Below are 21,109 nucleotides of genomic sequence, written 5' to 3'. Positions count from 1 at the left end.
AGGATCTATGAATACCTAGAGTAAGCCATTTTTTCCTTTAGAAATGATGACCCTGACTATAGTAGGGCTCCCCGATACATTCAATTTTTCATGAATACATAAACATTATAAATGACAATATTTAGCGCCATGGATTTTACTGGTACGTGTTTGTACCTATGAATTTGCGTGCTTCACTAATGCTACTTTGTGCTCTACATCTCTAGGACCTTCTGGTAAGTCAGAGGATACATAGAGAGGTCCTGCTCCATGATGAATTCCCAATGTGAAAAGGCTACTATTGTATGACCAAGTATTCATAGTATAAGGGATGTAACCTAATATTTCCCGATAAAAAATGGTCCTTCTTGACATTGTTCTCTTCGTCATTTAGTACAACACAAATTTCAACTTGATCTTGTCTGTATACATCTAGCAAGATATATTGAAGCTTTTTTCATAGTTACACCACTACAATTGTCAAGCATGAATCTAATGATACAATGTATAATACAAAATTACTTTATTCAGTGGACATCTGTTTAGAACACTGGAGTCTCGATTAGTGAAGACCCCATTTTCTCCAGTCTGCCCTCTCAACTGAAAAGGGCTATTTTGTATGAGCCACAACATCTGGAAAGGGCAACATGGAGCAAATGGGGTTTAAATCTACACTCGAACAACATATTTTAGCTTCTCAACTGAAAAGGCTTCACAAAGTTCACATTTTCATTTGATGTGTACAAGAATTAAGACAAGGAAACCTTATCATACAAGATTCTCCAACTACTTGCCCTTGGTCAAGATGGGAAGAGATGCAGCCCCAAGGGGGCAGACACAATCTCTGGACAAGGCCCAAGATCTTGCCAACAACTGCATTTCCTCCACATTTTTTAAATAAAAGAGCTTGTAACTCACAATTGCTCCCTCTTATGAGAATATTGTAGGCTAGTGACAGAAATTGTCCCAAACTCATACAACAGACAAGATTCCTTTCCAGAGAATACTATGGAAAACCTAGCAAATGTGGAGATGCAGGTTTCCAGTCAATTAAATTTGAGGGAAAAATTATTCTGAAGCATAATATTGGACAAATTTTATTTTTCACATTAATAAAAGATACAGTGCCTGTTTTTACTTTGGTTGTCACATTTAGAGAGAGAAAAAGCCTCAAGTTTCACCGACTGGAAACCTGAAGCCCAACAATGACTGGCAATGACCTCCTTGAGAAGAAATTTTGGACTGTTGTCCATGTTGTATTAGCATGGGACAGTTTATGTCAAAAACTTGTAGCAGGAGTGAAACAATCATCAGTTGCCTACTCTCCTTGTGTGAAAATGTTGAAGCTGACCACAGACTACATACCAGTTCCTTAGAGTTGCACCTCCAGCTGAAGATTGTGATGACAAGGTTTTGAAGATGGGTGGCAGGGAGAGGATTCTCTCTGACATCCATCTTGCAGGACCACCATTAGCAGGTGCCCATCATTGATCCCGAACTTCAGCATATACATAGACAAAAAGCTTAGAGCTCAATATAATTGAACCTCAGAAGGAAAAGTCATGGTAAGGGGGCTGACCACCATAGTGTCTTGGCTTAGTTTGGATTGTGAAGGATTACCTAGTTCAATGATAGATTCCTCACTAATGGATATTCAAAATTAAGAGGAAGGTGGCCACATGGGCAAGTACAATGAACATATCACCTGGTGGTCTGTTAAGTTCTAAACACATAATAAGGTGTTGCAGTTGCAAAGATCAATGTTTGATGTTCTGACCAGCCAATCAATTGACATGTTTCCCCAGGTCTCTTTTGCTGAAGACCCATAGCTCTCAGGTAACTGTCAATGGTCACTGGATTGGGCTACAAGTCACTCAAGGAAAGTACATTGTTACTTAGTCAGAACATGAGTGAGGCAGTGTAAGATGTGTTCTTTGGTGTCATCTGTATGATGATTGCATCTGGGGCAGTTTGTGTTTGTAGCCAATCCTATTCTGTGGTACTGTTTTAGTGCCAAATGATGACCTCAATGCAACCAAAGAGCTTGGCAACACTACTGAGAACCAAGTCATCTCAATAGTCCATCCAGTCTTGCTGGCTGACAATTGATTTATGGCCCAGCCCAGATAACTGCCAGTTACCTAAGGCTATAGGTCTTCTGCAAGGGAGACTTGGGGCAATGAGTTGACCAACTGATCTTGCTGACCAGAATAGTATAAAATTTGACAACTGGTTAGCAACTTTTGATTTCAACTTCACACTTCAGAATATAATATGCAGCAGGTAAATCCTCTCCTACAATAATAGACAAGTACAATTCAGTGAGCTGATCTAATTTCTGCCTCAGATTTTCTTCGTCAGCTCCATTGCATTGCAGAAAAGTTACGGAATCTAAGATTAAACCAGCTACTACAAATAGGCAAGATACAAACATCAATATATATATAAATGTTCATGAATTTCATCTTACTCCCCTCCCCCGATTCTACTTTGGACAGGGAAAAAGTCAGTGGATGAGAAAAAATATTTATATAAACTAATAAACATAACCATACAGATACCATATAGCTCATGAACCCATGATGCCCCAAACCAAAACAATTTTGACTATGGAGTTCTTGATTATATAGTTTGGGTGCCCCCTCCTCCTCATCTACAGGACGAAAACTTGCACACTGCACTTCTTGTGTGGGCTTAAGCTTTGGGTACTGCAGCTGGCTCACCTCGCAGCTGAAAACGATGAAATACATTAGAAAAGCAGACCTGACCATGTCCACATTAAAATAAAAAATAGTGAATTTCTGTATGCACATATACTTCTTTTAAATTTGTATATGGTTTCAGTTTGGGATACATTGTATTTCAGGGTATTCCAAGAACTTTTGTATTGGGAAAGTTTTTCACATCCATCAGATATGCTGTCGCATGACCTTGTGTTGCCCTCCTATCCCAAATAAAGATGTTTCGTCGAATTTGTCCATTCACTTCTGTGCTCTGAACACAACAATAAATACCCCTCCTTTTCTTTGATCCTTTAAAGATGGCAGAAAAGTGCTTTAATTTCTTCATATAGCTTATCTATAGCTAGGAATCATTCTAGCCATCTGTATTCTCTTGATACTGAGGTGCTCTATCATACAGCCGATTTGTGATCAAAAGCTATTGCCTTGCAGAATCGGTGTTGCTGACTTATTATACACATCCAAGCAGGTGAAAGAAACACACACACACACACACACACACACACACACACACACACACACACACACACACACACAGAGGTAACCTGGTAATTATGGGGGATTTTAACTGCAAAGAAATCTGTTGGGAGGAAATGACAGTGAAGGGCTGAGAGGATCTCTGGGGGAAATGTATTACTGGACATGACTATGGAACATACAAGGACACAATGGGCCAATGAAAATACCATATACAGATCTCATATTTACAACAGAACCTGAATTTTTTATGAAATTGAATACAAGACACCATTTGGAAAGAGTGACCACATATAGAGGCTAAACAAAAATAAGAAATATATATGGAGAGAAATGAAAAGTACAGAAAAGAAAGATATATGTACAACAAAATGGACTTTGGAAAACATAAGAAATTCTTTCAAAATGCAAATTGGGAAAAATTCTATATGGATGAGATAAAAGTGGAAGAGAAATGGTGATCTTCATGGAAATCTATAATGAAGGAGTGAATAGGTATGTACCTAAGACAGAAAAGAGAGGGTGTATGTTAAATGCTGATTCAACAGAAGATGCAGTGAGGCGAAAGATAGAAGAGACAAAGTTTGGAAAAGATGGAGAATATATAAAAAAACCTGGAAAATGGCAAAAATATATAAACTATATAAAATGATTATGTAAGAGTGCGCAGAGAGGAAAAATTGAATTACAAAAAAGACATTATAGAAAAATGCAAGGCTCAACCCAAACTATTCCATAGATATGTAAATGGTTAAACTTAAAAACGAAACAGAAATGGTGAAACTATGCCAAGGAAATACAGAATACACAGAAAATCTTGGAATGGTCCAAGTCATGGACAATAACTTCAAGCCTGTTTTCACTAGAGAAAAAGTACAGCATTGGGACGAAGGATGCGATATTAGGTTTAACCAATTAACGCTAGTTACCCAAAGATATTAGGTTTAACCAATTAACGCTAGTTACCCAAAGAGTTGATCAACTGAAAGAACTAAAGAAGGAGAATCAAAACCTAACTAAAGAAACAGAATAATTAAAAAGACAGTTAAGAGAAGTAAAGGATGAGAATGAGGAATTAAAGAGGAATAAGAGAATAAAGAGTCTATAGCAATAGGGGTAAGTGGTGGAAAAAAGTACAAAAGAACAATAAAATGGAATTTAGAGGTATAGTGGAACAGCAGATGAAAGAACAAATTAAGGACAGTTATTAAAAAAATGAGGGAGAAGGAGAATATAGTAAGAGACTTAGCGGATAAAAAGAAATGTATAATTATATCAGGGATGGAAGAGAAGTAAAATCCAAATAGAACTACAAGAATAAAGGAGGAAAAGGAAAAAGTAAACAAGATATTAGAAGTAGTTCAAGAAGATGAACCAGAAATTGGGAAACAAATAGAAGAAATATATAGACTAGGGAAATACAATACAGATAAGACCAGACCAATTAAGGTTAAATTTAGGTCACAAATGACAGCAGAGCATATCTTACTAAAAACAGGGAAACTAGCGGACAGTGATCAGTATAAACAGCTATGGATAAAAAGAGAAATGAATAAAGAGGAAAGAGAGGATGAGAAAAAAAGACTAGAAGCTAAGGAAAAACGAGAACACAACAGAATCTGAAAAAGATAAATTCTATTGGAGAGTAATGGATATAAAAAAGGAGCAATGGTTCATAGCAGAGATAAACAGAAGGGAAACAGAAAACACAATGGAAGTAGCAGAAAATTAAAAGTGTCTTACACAAATATAGATGGTTTAATAACAGGCTTGAATGAACTGAATGATTACCCGAGACAAAAATGAAAGATCCAATACCACCCAACAGTGTAGGACATGGTGCATATAATTATTGGATTAGAAACAGAGAGGTAAAACAAAGGGGTGGAGTTATGTTCCTGACTAAGAAGGATATAAATGTCAGGAATGTCACATATGGAGAAAAATAGAGCAGAGATGATTATGATGGAAGTGGAAGACAAGGATGGGAAGAGCAGGAAGTTTGTAGTAAATTATGTGCCTCCTAAAACGGCCTCATGGGAAGAGAGAGAACACAAAAATATGTTAGAAGACACAAGGATAACACTAAATAAGATAATGGAAGATGGAGGAAGAATAATTATAATGGGTGACTTTAATTGTAAAGAAATCTGCTGGGAAGAGATGACAGTGAAGGGTGGAGACGACCTATGGGGAATACTACTTGATATGATTATAGAACATACAATGACACAATGCATACAAGAGAATGATAGGTATAGAAATGAAGAAGAAACATCGAGACTGGACCAAATCATCACATCAGAACTCGAAATAGTGGACAAGATTGAATATAAGACACCAATAAGTAAAAGTGACCACATATTGGTTGAACTGGAACTAAATGAGGAAAAATACATTTAAAAAAACGAACAATATAGAAAGGGAAGATTGATGTATGAAAACACCAATTTTGATCAAATAAGAGAATTCTTTCAAAAAGCTGACTGAGAAAGAATACACATGGAGGAAACAACAGTAAAAGAGAAATGGAATATTTTGACAAAAATTTATAAAGGAGTGGAAAAGTATGTTCCAAGACAAAAGCAAGAAAAAGAATATGTAAAGTGTTGGTACAACAAAAGACGTAGGGAGTTAAAAGACAAGAGTGATAAAGCTTGGACCAAATGGAAGAAAGACAAAAGATCTAAAAAATGGAAAATATATACTAGTTATAGAAATGAATATGTACAAGTGTGCAGAGAAGAAAAGAGAAAATACGAAAAAGGTGTCATAGAAAAATGTAAAGATCAACCAAAATTATTTTACAGATTTGTAAACAAACTAAAAAACAAACAAGAATTAGAGAAAGAAAGAGTTTAATACAAAGAGGAAATAGATATGGCAGAAATTATGAACAAGCATTTTAAATCGGTGTTTACGAGGGAGAACATACAACCTAGAGATATCAAGTGGGAGGAGAAAGTCCCCCCTATGAAAGAGATAGAGGTATCAAGGAATGAAAATGAATCACTTGAGTAATCTCGATGTCAGAAAATTGCATGGACCAGATGAAATGGCAAACTGGATTTTGAGAGAATGCAGGAATGAACTAACAGACAAAATACATAACCTAATAAACAGTTCATTGAAAGAAGGAAAAGTTCCAGAAGATTGGAAAAAAGCATATATAGTACAAATATATAAAGGGGGAATCAAGGAAGATCCTACTAACTATAGACCGGTCTCTCTTACAAGTACGATAGCTAAAATTTGTGAATTATCAAAAGTAGATGGGTAAGACATTTGGAAAAAAAAAAAGAACGTACTATATCCAAGGCAATTTGGATTTTGACAAGGACGATCATGTGTCACAAAATGTGTTTCTATTCAAAGCTAATAGATGTAATACAAGAAAGAGATGGATGGGCTGATTGTGCATTTCTAGACCTGAAAAAAGCTTTTGATAAGGTGCCACATAAGAAGCTGCTAAAGAAATTAGAAACAGCAGGAGGAATACAGGACAAATTGCCGAAGTGGATGGAAGACTTCTTGCATGAAAAAAAATGAGAGTGGTGATAAGAGACAAACCCTAATTGGGATGAAGTGATGAATGGAGTTCCACAAGGAACAGTTCTGGCCCCAATAATGTTTGCTACATATATCAATGATATGAATAAAGGAATTGAAAGTTTTATGAGCTTCTTTGCGGATGATGCAAAATTGTTGAAAAAGTGAACACTGAAGAAGATTGCGAGTCGCTGCAGAGTGATCTCAAAGTATGGAAATGGAATAGGAAGTGGGAGATGGAATTCAGTATTAAGACGCATAGTATAATGGAATTTGGAAGAAGTAAAAAAAGAAAAGTGGGATCATATAAATTGGGAGAAGAAATTAAAAGTTTTGGAGAAACTTATAATCTAATAAGAACAATCAAAGTGGCATTTACATGCCTGAACGAAGAAATGGTGAAGAAAATACTAGTTACTTTGGAGTATGCAGCGACGACATGGTCACCAAGTACAAAAAAAAATGTGTAAGAAAACTTGAAAGAATACAAAGAGCAATTACGAAATTAGCACCAACACTCTCAGAACTATCATATAAGGAGAGGCTAGGAAAACTTGAGCTACAGACAGAGCAAAGAAGAGAGAGAGGAGACTTGATAACTATTTATAGAATCATGAAAGGCATAGAAACTATTGATAGAGAGGATCTAATAAAATGGGATAGTAGAGCTACAAGAGGACATTGAAAGAAAATCAAGAAAGACAATTATAGAAGAAATCAGAAAAAAACAGCTTTCCCCACAGGGTAATAGATGTTTGGAACAGGTTAGATGAGAATGTGGTGTGTGCAAAAACTATACATGAATTTAAAAACAGTCTGGATAAAACTAAATATGGAGACAGGACACCATGAGCATAGCTCCCTTTCCCGTAAAATACAACTAGGTAAATACACACGCACACCTAGAAAGGAACTAATGAGAATTGCTCCTTTCCTATATACAACAATTAGGTGAACGAAATACATACACGTGCAATGCATGCATTTCCCCAAATGTAGTATACAGGAAAGGAGGAACATTCATTGGGTCCAATATACTCTCCAATTTTTCATGCTGTGTGTTTGCCAACATATGACAGACAGTAGGAGAGGTGAGGAGAAAAACATAGAGAAAAAAAAAAGAAAATTAAGAAGAAAATTGACATCTGCCAAAATGGTTCCATTTCTTACCACATTCTGGTAGGACCGCACAACAATCAGGAAATAGATGGAGAGGATAATCCAAGCTATCCTGGCAATGACTGCAAGGGTGAAGCCAGTGGCAAAGATGTTGATGATGGAAAAGATGGCACCCACAATGGTCCAGTAGAACCAAGGGCTCATCAGGCCAGCACGATCCTGTAAAAAACGAAATATATATCAGTAAACATGTGGGTAGGCATTGAGGAAACAGTCACTACAGACATACAAGGTCCAAACCCTGCTTTTGAAATGATCAGAAATATTACATGTCACGCATCCTTAGGTTCAACAATCTACCGGTGATACTGGTGGTCAAGTTCTCACCAATTATTTTTGGTAAAAAAAAAAAAATAAATAAAAAAAATAAAAATAAAAGTTCATGAATGTATAATGCAGAAAAAAAAAACACCAGAATTTCAGCACATGGGGATGGAGGCTACTTACCTTTCGTGCACCATGAACAAGCATGGCACTGAAGATGAGGTAGAGAAGGACCACAGCCAGGGTTATTCCCAAAAATACCCGAGCTGTATTGGGAGTAAAAAAAACACAACAAAGGTTACATTAGGGCCCTTGATATAATAAAATGAAAACATGAAATAATGCTGAAAATTTGAGTGTGAGAGATGAAGAGAGGGGAAGAGAGAGGGGAAGAGAGGGGAAGAGAGAGGGGAAGAGAGGGGAAGAGAGGGAAAGTGAAAGGGGAAGAGAGGGAAAGAGAGGGAAAGTGAGAGGGGAAGAGAGGGAAAGTGAGAGGGTAAGAGAGGGAAAGTGAGAGGGGAAGAGAGGGAAAGTGAGAGGGGAAGAGAGGGAAAGTGAGGGAAAGTGAGAGGGGAAGAGAGGGAAAGTGAGAGGGGAAGAGAGGGAAAGTGAGAGGGGAAGAGAGGGAAAGTGAGAGGGGAAGAGGGAAAGTGAGAGGGAAGAGGAAAGTGAGAGGGGAAGAGGGACAGTGAGTGGGGAAGAGGGAAAGTGAGAGGTGAAGAGGGAAAGTGAGAGGGGAAGAGAGGGAAAGTGAGAGGGGAAGAGAGGGAAAGTGAGAGGGGAAGAGAGGGAAAGTGAGAGGGGAAGAGAGGGGAAGAGAGGGAAAGTGAGAGGGGAAGAGAGGGAAAGTGAGAGGGGAAGAGAGGGAAAGTGAGAGGGGAAGAGAGGGGAAGAGAGGGAAAGTGAGAGGGAAAGTGAGAGGGGAAGAGAGGGAAAGTGAGAGGGGAAGAGAGGGAAAGTGAGAGGGGAAGAGAGGGGAAGTGAGAGGGGAAGAGGGAAAGTGAGAGGGGAAGAGAGGGAAAGTGAGAGGGGAAGAGAGGGAAAGTGAGAGGGGAAGAGAGGGAAAGTGAGAGGGGAAGAGAGGGAAAGTGAGAGGGGAAGAGTGAAAGTGAGAGGGGAAGAGGGAAAGTGAGAGGGGAAGAGAGGGAAAGTGAGAGGGGAAGAGAGGGAAAGTGAGAGGGGAAGAGAGGGAAAGTGAGAGGGGAAGAGAGGGAAAGTGAGAGGGGAAGAGAGGGAAAGTGAGAGGGGAAGAGAGGGAAAGTGAGAGGGAAAGAGAGGGAAAGTGAGAGGGGAAGAGAGGGAAAGTGAGAGGGGAAGAGAGGGAAAGTGAGAGGGGAAGAGAGGGAAAGTGAGAGGGGAAGAGAGGGAAAGTGAGAGGGGAAGAGAGGGAAAGTGAGAGGGGAAGAGAGAGGGAAAGTGAGAGGGGAAGAGAGAGGGAAAGTGAGAGGGGAAGAGAGGGAAAGTGAGAGGGAAAGTGAGAGGGGAAGAGAGGGAAAGTGAGAGGGAAAGTGAGAGGGAAAGTGAGAGGGGAAGAGAGGGAAAGTGAGAGGGAAAGTGAGAGGGGAAGAGAGGGGAAGAGAGGGAAAGTGAGAGGGGAAGAGAGAGGGGAAGAGAGGGGAAGAGAGAGGGGAAGAGAGAGAAATAGAGAGGGGAAGAGAGAGGAATAGAGAGGGGAAGAGAGGGGAAGAGAGAGGGGAAGAGAGGGGAAGAGAGAGGAATAGAGAGGGGAAGAGAGGGAAAGTGAGAGGGGAAGAGAGGGAAAGTGAGAGGGGAAGAGAGAGGGAAAGTGAGAGGGGAAGAGAGAGGGAAAGTGAGAGGGAAAGTGAGAGGGGAAGAGAGAGGGAAAGTGAGAGGGGAAGAGAGAGGGAAAGTGAGAGGGGAAGAGAGAGGGAAAGTGAGAGGGGAAGAGAGAGGGAAAGTGAGAGGGGAAGAGAGAGGGAAAGTGAGAGGGGAAGAGAGAGGGAAAGTGAGAGGGGAGAGGGAAAGTGAGAGGGGAAGAGAGGGAAAGTGAGAGGGGAAGAGAGGGAAAGTGATAGGGGAAGAGAGGGAAAGTGAGAGGGGAAGAGAGGGAAAGTGAGAGGGGAAAGTGAGAGGGGAAAGTGAGAGGGGAAAGTGAGAGGGGAAGAGAGGGAAAGTGAGAGGGGAAGAGAGGGAAAGTGAGAGGGGAAGAGAGGGAAAGTGAGAGGGGAAGAGAGGGAAAGTGAGAGGGGAAGAGAGGGAAAGTGAGAGGGGAAGAGAGGGAAAGTGAGAGGGGAAGAGAGGGAAAGTGAGAGGGGAAGAGAGGGAAAGTGAGAGGGGAAGAGAGGGAAAGTGTGAGGGGAAGAGAGGGAAAGTGAGAGGGGAAGAGAGGGAAAGTGAGAGGGGAAGAGAGGGAAAGTGAGAGGGGAAGAGAGGGAAAGTGAGAGGGGAAGAGAGGGAAAGTGAGAGGGGAAGCAACAGGGGGAGAGAGAGGGAAAGTGAGAGTAGGAGAGAGAGAAAGGAAGAGAGAAGACAGAGGGGGAGAGACAGGGAAGAGAGATGGGGAGATGGAAGAGAGAAAAGAGAAGAGAGGGAAGAGAGAAAAGAGAAGAGAGGGAAGAGAGAAAAGAGAAGAGAGGGAAGAGAGAAAAGAGAAGAGAGGGAAGAGAGAAAAGAGAAGAGAGGGAAGAGAAAAGAGAAGAGAGGGAAGAGAAAAGAGAAGAGAGGGAAGAGAGAAAAGAGAAGAGAGGGAAGAGAGAAAAGAGAAGAGAATGGGAAGAGAGAAAAGAGAAGAGAATGGGAAGAGAGAAAAGAGAAGAGAATGGGAAGAGAGAAAAGAGAAGAGAATGGGAAGAGAGAAAAGAGAAGAGAATGGGAAGAGAGAAAAGAGAAGAGAATGGGAAGAGAGAAAAGAGAAGAGAATGGGAAGAGAGGGGGAGAAAGAAGGTAAAAGAGAGGGGAAGAGACAGGATAAGAGAGGAAGAGAAGGTATGAGACAGGATAAGAGAGGAAGAGAAGGTATGAGACAGGATAAGAGAGGAAGAGAAGATACGAGACAGGATAAGAGAGGAAGAGAAGGTATGAGACAGGATAAGAGAGGAAGAGAAGGTATGAGACAGGATAAGAGAGGAAGAGAAGGTACGAGACAGGATAAGAGAGGAAGAGAAGGTACGAGACAGGATAAGAGAGGAAGAGAAGGTACGAGACAGGATAAGAGAGGAAGAGAAGGTATGAGACAGGATAAGAGAGGAAGAGAAGGTATGAGACAGGATAAGAGAGGAAGAGAAGGTACGAGACAGGATACGAGAGGAAGAGAAGATACGAGACAGGATAAGAGAGGAAGAGAAGGTACGAGACAGGATACGAGAGGAAGAGAAGGTACGAGACAGGATAAGAGAGGAAGAGAAGGTACGAGACAGGATACGAGAGGAAGAGAAGGTATGAGAGAGGGGGAGAGAGGAAAAGAAGGTATGAGAGAGGGGGGAGAGAGGGGGGAGAGAGGGGGAGAGAGTGGGGGAGAGAGAGTGGGGAGAGAGGGAGAGAAGGGGAGGGGGAGAGAGAGGGAGAGGAGGGGAGGGGGAGAGAGAGGGAGAGAAGGGGAGGGGGAGAGAGAGGGAGAGAAGGGGAGGGGGAGAGAGAGGGAGAGAAGGGGAGGGGGAGAGAGGGGGAGAGAGAGGGAGAGAAGGGGAGGGGGAGAGAGGGGGAGAGAGGGGGAGAGAGGGGGAGAGAGGGGGAGAGGGGGAGAGAGGGGGAGAGAGGGGGAGAGGGGGAGAGGGGGAGAGAGAGGGGGAGGGAGAGGGGGAGAGGGGGAGAGAGAGGGGGAGAGGAGAGAGAGAGGGGGAGAGGAGAGAGAGAGGGGGAGAGGAGAGAGAGAGGGGGAGAGGGGAGAGAGAGGGGGAGAGGAGAGAGAGGGAGAGGGGAGAGAGGGGGAGAAAGAGGGGAGAGAGGGGGAGAAAGAGGGGAAGAGACAGGATAAGAGAGAGAGGAGGGGAAGAGACAGGATAAGAGAGAGGAGGGGGAGAGAGAGAGGGGGGAGAGAGAGAGGAGGGAGAGGGTGTAGGGTGAGGGAGAGGGTGAGGGAGAGGTTGTAGGGTGAGGGAGAGGGTGAGGGAGAGGGTGTATGGTGTAGGGTGAGGGAGAGGGTGTAGGGTGAGGGAGAGTGTGTAGGGTGAGGGAGAGAGTGTAGGGTGAGGGAGAGAGTGTAGGGGAGAGGGTGTAGGGTGAGGGAGAGGGTGTAGGGTGAGGGAGAGGGTGTAGGTAGAGGGTGTAGGGTGAGGGAGAGGGTGAGGGAGAGGTTGTAGGGTGAGGGAGAGGGTGAGGGAGAGGGTGAGGGAGAGTGTGTAGGGTGAGGGAGAGAGTGTAGGGTGAGGGAGAGAGTGTAGGGTGAGGGAGAGAGTGTAGGGTGAGGGAGAGGGTGTAGGGTGAGGGAGAGGGTGTAGGGTGAGGGAGAGGGTGTAGGGTGAGGGAGAGGGTGTAGGGTGAGGGAGAGGGTGTAGGGTGAGGGAGAGGGTGTAGGGTGAGGGAGAGGGTGTAGGGAGAGGGTGTAGGGTGAGGGAGAGGGTGAGGGAGAGGTTGTAGGGTGAGGGAGAGGGTGTATGGTGTAGGGTGAGGGAGAGGGTGTATGGTGTAGGGTGAGGGAGAGGGTGTATGGTGTAGGGTGAGGGAGAGGGTGTAGGGTGAAGGGAAACAGAAGTGTTGTATATGCAATCTACCACTTGTATTTCTCACCCACCTATAGTAATTACCGTCGATGCATCTGAATTTGTACAGTCACCATGAGCACAAGCGGCTTCAATACCAATTATGCCAATGATCGTTATGATTGCTACAATCAGGTCAAGGATCTGCAAGCAAAATCAGAATGGAGTAAGGACAAATGTGCTATCCAACATGGACACATTTATTATTCCTTCTTTTTACGCTAGGATCGTCATCCAAATGACACGGGTATACAGATAATGAACTCTGGTCATTCCTGCAGTTCAGTGTTCCCTAATCAGTCTACAAACAGTTCATTCAAACCGCACTAGACTATGCCTCCCCTGCAAAACGAACTTGACAAACTATACAAAAAGTATCGAAAATAAGAGGGATCACCAACTCCACTCCTTGACACCACATGCACTCAAAATACCAATATTCTCCTTATGGGCTATCACAAGAAAATGGCAAGAGTTCTGTGCAAGACCCATTGATTTATCTATCTTGTTACATCACATCCACAACTAGCAGGGGAGTGGTCACACAACCTATCACCAGTGCCACCCAGGGCCGTAGCCACGGTGGGGCTTATGGGGGCTTACACCCCAAAATCCAATTAACCCCCAAATTGATTTTTACTCAGAAGTATTATAATTACACTACACCGGAAAACTTACAAAAATAACCTAAGTTTATGGTGAATTTGTGATGCATGTACAGTATATACATTTACCAAAGGCTTTTTCCCCCTTACACGGGAGGTAGCCAAATAAAGGCATAGAAACCACACCCACCCATTCCATCCCCTACATACTCCACTCCCTTCTACCTTCTTCCCTCCTCCTTATCTCTTATCTTGGCACCTGCTGGATGACAGGTCATCCCTGCATCTTGTCCACTGCCCTGGGTCAGAAGTAGTGTCGCAATTGTAGCTATCAATACGGGCATATCAAATGTTATCAGTGATTATGATACAGAAGTTACCAAGACCTGACCTAACCTACCCTAGACTAATAATTTGTTAGAAAAAAAATGCAAAAAAGGAAAGTGAAAAATGTGCGTGTGTGTAATATTACAATATGCCCGTGAACCAAAGTAAAATATATAACGACTGCATATTACTTTTGTACTGACAAAATCCCGTACATGTAATACTTACGATCGACAGAGCTCCAATGAAGATGCACCCAGCCTTCAGGCTCATGCACCCGCAAAACTGATTCACTTGAAGACTCACCATCGTGACTGGATCGCTATCTGGAGAATCAGATAATATTTACCATTTTGCCAAGAATTACAATCCTGAACTTAAAATGTTATTACGTTTCCTTTAAAATCTATGAACAGACATATATGTTTGTCTCTGTAGTAGAAATTAAGAGTCAGGCATTGAAGTTTAAGTGTTGCCCTTTTAATTTGAAAAGAATACAACAGTTGAAGTCAAACTAAACTTACAATTTGAACAAGAGTAAATATTTATTAAATGTTTTGCCGGAATGGTCACGTACCTATCGAAAACGGTAAAGTTTTGAAAGTGCACAACTACGCGATATAGTATTAGAAAATTAAATATTACTTTTGTAGCTTATAATATATCAACGTAATATACGTTTTTCTTTGCGGAAATCAATTACAGAAAAAGGTGCTACAACGATACCTCAGACGGAGCCACGGCGGCTGCTTGAAACACCATCTTTGTTTTGATAGATGTGGAGATCGAAGAAATTAAAGTGTGATCAATTCGTCTGTTCTAACCTAACCTGCATTTTGAAATGCGGTACCTGTAATTCTAGAGGTAGATAGTGTCATCGCCTTCGTCCTCCGAATCTACCAAAACAAAAATTGCGTTAGATTGGCCACGGCTCCGTTCGACTTTATCTGTCATTGGTTTCCACCAACAAAAACGTACATTACGTTGACGTATTATAATCTACAAGATTGTTTAATTTTCTAATGCTATATCACGTAGAGATACTTCGAAAACTTTCCCAAAGCAAATGTTATCGATTTAGTAAAAAACATGGCATTCTTGCATGTCCCAATAATTGGGGACCACCTTCACACCGTCATATCGCTGTGCCAGGGTGCAGCATGATGCAGCCCCATCACCTCACTACTTAATCTTAATTAATGCGGGTTGGTAATGCGATTCACCATGAATCTGGACCACGTGCTGGACTAGTGATCGATATCTATACTAAAAATATTTGTATTCGGTAAAATGGAAGCTTATAACAGTGGAAACTTGAAGGAATGTGTCTGGAAGATTATAATGACTAAAAGATCTATCCATAGGGAAGAAGGAGAGACAGGTATATGGAGATATACCTATACATTTTATTTTCGGGGGGGTCCAAACCATACAAACTAAAAAAGTACAACTTCCTCAGAACGCAAAAGCCGCACTTGTAATGTGGACTCGGTACCATGAGAGAGATGAAACACTGCAACAGTTTAAGGTACAAAGCAGTAAGAACGCTACTGCATCTTAACATAATTTGGAGATATAAAAAGACAGATTATTTTCATGTATCGGTTTGTCACATTACAGACGAGACGAGCGTCGTGGCGACAGGTGTTGGTTGGTTGCAATGTCAATTCTCTCCGTAAACCTGTTTAGAACTCGCGAACTGGAAAATGACAAAGCTGCTGCCAGCACTGCGCAAACATCGATAGGAGGCTATCGGCCTCGATAGCAACACGTGTGAAAATGGAGGTATTCTTGCAGTTATGTGAAATATAATTTGGTTCATGGTTGCCACATAACAACCGTCCACATAGCGTCACTATCGTAGTGCGAGCCTGACAACTATTTTGTGGTAAGGTGTGAAATTCTTTGAACGAACTTGGCATTTAATACACTGTCGGCGATTGTCATTTAAATGACTCGCATATGGTGCCAGATATCGCCCAGTAGTCAAAAATGTATAGTAGGTTCTGTGCAGTCTATGGTGCCTCAAAATGTGACGGTTCCTTGCAACTGGGATTGGAGACGATTCACTCTCACAGCACTCAGGATTCAAATGAGGGCATTTCAAAGACTTGGAATTTAGCCTGTGGCAACACGCACTTGAATAACTAACACCCCACGGACCGGCGAGTTGCCTCAATTTCTGTATGGACATCTCTTTTTTTTCACAGGAAAATATGTCAATTAAAAGCGACGATATCTCCGCTTTTATAACGGGAGGGTCGAGGTGGGGCAAATGACAGTCCTTTAGGCTATTGTCATACGATATTATTCGACTTTGAAATGGACTTAGTACTCACGCACACATTTACTGCATTGGCATTTGTCGTCTTACTTCCCTGAAATGTATTTCACAGCAATTACATTCGGATGCGCGCTATACCTTAATAGCAAAAGACTTAAAATAACAAGATATCGCCATAGTATTTACTCGCAACTACGATCTCCATCCAACCTTCCCACAACTAACACGGCGATATAATTTTGAAATGTGCATGTACTGTATTTTCGATAGCACGCAAGTTACTACATGCTGGGTGAAATAACTTGAAACTGGCCAGAATGAAATATATAAAGAGCATCATAATGCTGAAGGTGAACCCAAATCCACTCCAGCTCAGATGAGGCTTCTAGGCAGGGCTGCCAATATCTGTGCTCCATCAGACTCCATGAACACGCACACGCAAGGGAAACATAATGCAAGACCTTGACATAATGATGCCCTTGCCACGCTCGAGTCCTGACAGTTGGCAAGCCTGACTCCAGTGACTCATTATCCTCTTTCAATTTTCATGTCGACACTTAACTCTTCGCTTGACTCAGACTATCTGCGTATATGTGAAGCGTTGCAACAGGTGTCATGTCTCGTTTTATGCACAACAGGAAAATGTAAACCATGCACCGCTATTTTTGAGCTTCTGTACAAAGAGTACTGTCCCTCTCGCTGTCGTTACTCCGGATTTAATTACCGAAATGTTACATGATATAACTGGTACTGTTGTACAGATCATTCAATCTCATGGCAATTTGAGGTTCCAAACTAAACCAGCTTCTAGCGGACGGTGGAATTACATAGTAACTACATAATCAACGGGAGTTGGGAAAACAATTGTGCTTCGTTCTTCGTGGTCAATTTTCAGGCCACTGTTAAAACTGTCGGAACGAAACCTTGTACAGCCAGATATGTTCGACAACCATGTGCTATCTGATAGATGCTGTCTCATAGGCTGTATGTCTATCAACTGGTAATTAGAATTCCAATGACAATGAAATGAAATCCATCTGTGGTACAATTCATCCGCAGTTATAGCCACAAAACTGCCAAGTTTGGTTTTACCGCGTTAGTCTGCCGTCACGAGGAAGAGTGGTGGGCGAACGTCTAATGACGTCACGTCTTGCAACAAGAACGATGTACAATAACCACAACCAAATCCGCCTATCCTCGTACACAACATAGCGTGGTCTGTCTTCCGAGGATTAGCACGCTTTCGAGAATGACTTGCTTTGTGAAGTAAAAAGATACGATTGTCGTGTTAGATCCTCAAATCGTACGGCGTTCAAAAATGTCATATACTCTGAGTTACTCTGACAGACTTTCTTGGGCTAGGGTCTGACGTTATTGAGATTGGGCTAAGTTGGAAGCACCCTGAAGCTTGGAGGTTGGATAAGGGAGGGCCGAGCAACGGGGGTCAATGGACAAGCAAGAATCAGGGTGGAGAGTTGGAATACTCCGTGTACAGAGGGGGGCATACAATTTCCTGCAAACGCCCCCAAATCTTCCTCCCACAACGGACTTGTCTCAAACCGTGCCATGTTAATTCTGGTACTTGTGTGGTATACATCGGGGAACGAGAAGGCAACTAAACCTGCACATTATGATAATTATGATGGTAATGACGGTGACACTAACGTTTAGTAAAGTTGAAGGACGCCCTCCACAAAAGTTTTGTTTTCCATTTTTGTTTTTCACTTTCGCCTATACAAGGCAGACTACTTCTAAGCTACAAATCAAAATGCGTGATTAGGGATGTTAATTAACCGTGGTTCATGGAAAAAAAGGAGTGTTAAACTATGGTTAACATGCATTCGACTTGTACCTTACAAAGTCCAATAACTACATTCCTTCGCCAACACAATAAAAAAAGTGTACGGGATGTAACAGGCTCACTTCGACAGCCTACTGCAGACAAAGGAATTTCTTAAATATCTAACACATAGAAGAGGGAGGGGTCATGTTAACGTGACTGGGTTGATAGGCTGTTGGTAAGTTATTTCTGGTGCTCTAGCAAGCGTGGCTTTTTCGTCCCCCGTTTCGGCGCCATCACACCAAATGCTTCCTGTTTTGTCATATACACTGGTTGATTGATTTATGAAATTTTTGGCTTGAAGGCCAAGCGCCGGACCCGGTAGGCCATTCAGCGCTGTCATATACACTGGGTTCCGATAATTGTTCAGTTGTGTAATAGACGCGATATAGCGTTATTAAATATTAATTTTGTAAATTATAATGCATCAACGTAATATGCAATTTTCTTGGCGGAAATAAAAAACAAAGTTGTTAAAACACATTTCGTAAGTAACGAAGACGCGTCGGACGAATGGTACTGTTTAAATGTCAGTATGATGAATGCCGACGTCGAAGAAATGAAAGGATGATAAATTGTTCTAACCTAACACAACCCAACCCAACGTGTATTTTGTAAATCTGTACCTGTAATTCAAGGTCATCCGGATCGTCGTCGTCACGGATGTTGGCGGCCTGTTCAAACACACTCTGATTACGGGGTATATAGGTTTTTCTTAGCTTAAAGGAATGCATGGATTACAGCTCCATAGCATTCCTTCAAGAACACATACCTCGCGAGGTACTGGCGCAAGTACCGAGAGCATACACCAGGCCTCAACTGAACCGGACAAACACTAGACATACAAGATGGCGTCCCGATCCTATGCTAGCGACTTCTTTCGTTAGTGCATTTGTTTGTAGCACGGTATTTTCTATTTTCATTTCCGCCATGAAAATCGCATATTATGTTCATGTATCATAATTTGCAAAATTAATATTTAATTTTCTAACGCTATATCACGTCCGTGTACACAAGTGAACAAATACCCTGGGTTCCTTTTTATTAGTTGCTTGTGGAGACTTGGCGTCGTGAAGAAATTTAATGAAATACAGATAAAAAATCCCTGCTTGAAAAAGGAACCCAGTCTCAGAGAGAGAGAGAGAGAGAGAGAGAGAGAGAGAGAGAGAGAGAGAGAGAGAGAGAGAGAGAGAGAGAGAGAGAGAGAGAGAGAGAGAGAGAGAGAGAGAGAGAGAGAGAGAGAGAGAGAGACAGACAGACAGACAGACAGACAGACAGACAGAGAGAGAGAGAGAGAGAGAGAGAGAGAGAGAGAGAGAGAGAGAGAGAGAGAGAGAGAGAGAGAGAGAGAGAGAGAGAGAGAGAGAGAGAGAGAGAGAGGGAGGGAGAGAGAGAGAGAAAATACGCAGTAGATGGACGAACGGAGAAGACGGCGAAGCATTCCGTGGGACGGGTGGTTGTTCCCAGCAGGTGGTTTGCTTCTGCTGCGAAAGGGGATGGTTGATTCGGGAATCACAGGGACCTCTATCGCATCTCCTAGTTGGAAGGGTTCACTCATACGCCTGAACACCTGAAGGAGCAATGTATTGGAGACCTTTACCCCCTTCAGAACTGTATTTTTGACTATCTTGACTTCTTCCCCAGTTCGGTGACGAACTTTAAATGATTATCATTATTGTTTTGGTCAGCACAGTCCAGTTCTGTTTAGTCCCTGTTTTGGGTTGAACTCGTCCACCTGCCGAATAAAATCTCCTGGCGCTAGCCTCGACACAAATGCCTACAGGGTGTGACACTGGTGTAAAAGCATTCATGTTTGCTTTCTACGGTTACTCCTCCCCCTAGGATTTCAATTGGGAACATGGCTGTTTTTGTCATCACTGGCCGCATTTATGTTTAAACTGTCAAATATAAAAATCTCCTTGCCATGCGAGCCTTGAGCCAACGCCAAACAGTCCTCGATTATGGTGTGACGGTGCCATTAAAATGTTGATGACGCTGACAATAAGGACAAGGAGGAACGACGATCGCAAATCTATATTTCCTTTACCAAGATATTTCAGAGATTCTGTGGAAGACCTCAAAATTAACGAGTTTCTCCTGCTTTATCTTGTCTTCCGTCGTTGACGAACGTACACGGTGCGGTCACTACAAACGTTTGAATATATATATATATATATATTATATATATATATATGTATGTATGTATATATACATACATATTTGTGCGCGACAGAAGAATAGGGAGGTAGACTGGTCGAAACAGATTAGGGAGGAATATGGGGGTGAAGAAAAATAACAAGAGAATGATGAAGGGAAGTAGAAAATGCATAGGGTATGTGAAGAGGAGTGTGCAAAGGAGAAGATGGTGGGAATGAGGAGGAGGAGAATGCGAAGAAGGAAAATGAGCAAGAGATTGTGGAAATGATGGAGTGATGAAAAACAGGAGAGAGGAAAGGAATAAAACGGAGCAAGTTCACTTTGTCTTTCTTCCAGCACTACATTCTTGTTCAATTCGCGCTCCAAGTTTCCTTCCTCCTCCTCCAGAGAGAATCTCAAGAGCCAGACACATGACACACACTACATACTTTAATCGGACTTTTTCACTAGTTTCAGCTAAGATGTTGTTCCTTCCTTCGAACTTCAGAGACATCCGACGTCTTGTTGTCCCGCCTTCCCTCGAACTACGAGACTTCCTTCTAGTGGGGCTATTGATGGACGCGGGTATGGTTTCTTGAGAAGTGATTCAAGCGCGCGAATTCCACTACGCGAAACAACTGCGCCACTTTGTTTAAGACAACAGTTCGGCGTCTCCACTTTGCCAGGACGAGATCTGACGAAAGACAGCAGGAACCCCTACGTCGATCACAACAGTTGACAACGAGTAAAAACTTTACCTTAGACGAGAGACAAGCGTGAACGTAAAGACGTCCGCGTTCTACTGATTCCGGGCAGTAACTATACCTTTGCTAAGTCGGCGGACATGGCTTGCCTTTTCCGTCCGCAGAGCATGCGTATGTGTATCCACCTCTCCCCACACCCACGTTCACCATCATCACCAAAGACGAATGGAGAGCAAAGACTATATATTGTGTAGGTGTTTTCTTCCTTAATATTGATATACCGGTTACTTGTATCCACTTTGAACATCTATCAAAAAGAAGAGAATGTTTATTTACATTTTTACTTAATCAATAAAATGACACTTA

The 21,109-nt window shown here is 42.2% G+C and overlaps 1 protein-coding gene and 1 long non-coding RNA gene across 4 annotated transcripts in view; one reads left to right on the top strand and one right to left on the bottom strand.

The window, feature by feature from the left end:
- The window catches only part of LOC143040247 (uncharacterized), a 57,758-nt gene that overhangs the window by 32,107 nt on the left and 4,542 nt on the right, over nucleotides 1-21,109 (top strand). The gene's annotated exons all lie outside the window — the stretch shown is intronic.
- LOC143040225 (uncharacterized) lies at nucleotides 488-20,923 on the bottom strand. 3 transcript variants are annotated; one of them, XM_076210940.1, is made up of 6 exons: nucleotides 20,798-20,923; nucleotides 14,008-14,105; nucleotides 12,880-12,991; nucleotides 8,373-8,455; nucleotides 7,917-8,084; nucleotides 488-2,709 (listed from the first exon to the last, which is right to left on the bottom strand). In XM_076210940.1, the coding sequence occupies exons 2-6, from the start codon at nucleotides 14,086-14,088 to the stop codon at nucleotides 2,674-2,676; spliced, it is 480 nt and encodes a 159-aa protein (XP_076067055.1). In that variant the 5' UTR covers nucleotides 14,089-14,105; nucleotides 20,798-20,923; the 3' UTR covers nucleotides 488-2,673. The 3 variants fall into 3 exon arrangements, with proteins under 3 accessions (XP_076067055.1, XP_076067063.1, XP_076067045.1); XM_076210948.1 differs by lacking the exon at nucleotides 20,798-20,923 and adding an exon at nucleotides 20,489-20,759; XM_076210930.1 differs by lacking the exon at nucleotides 20,798-20,923 and adding an exon at nucleotides 15,695-15,716.

This window comes from Oratosquilla oratoria, chromosome 2 (genome assembly GCF_046742065.1).
Source record: "Oratosquilla oratoria isolate Oo_2021 chromosome 2, ASM4674206v1, whole genome shotgun sequence".
Lineage (NCBI taxonomy): Eukaryota > Metazoa > Arthropoda > Malacostraca > Stomatopoda > Squillidae > Oratosquilla > Oratosquilla oratoria.
The sequence above is the reverse complement of the archived record's forward strand: the minus strand, read 5'-3'. Positions and strand labels throughout refer to the sequence as shown.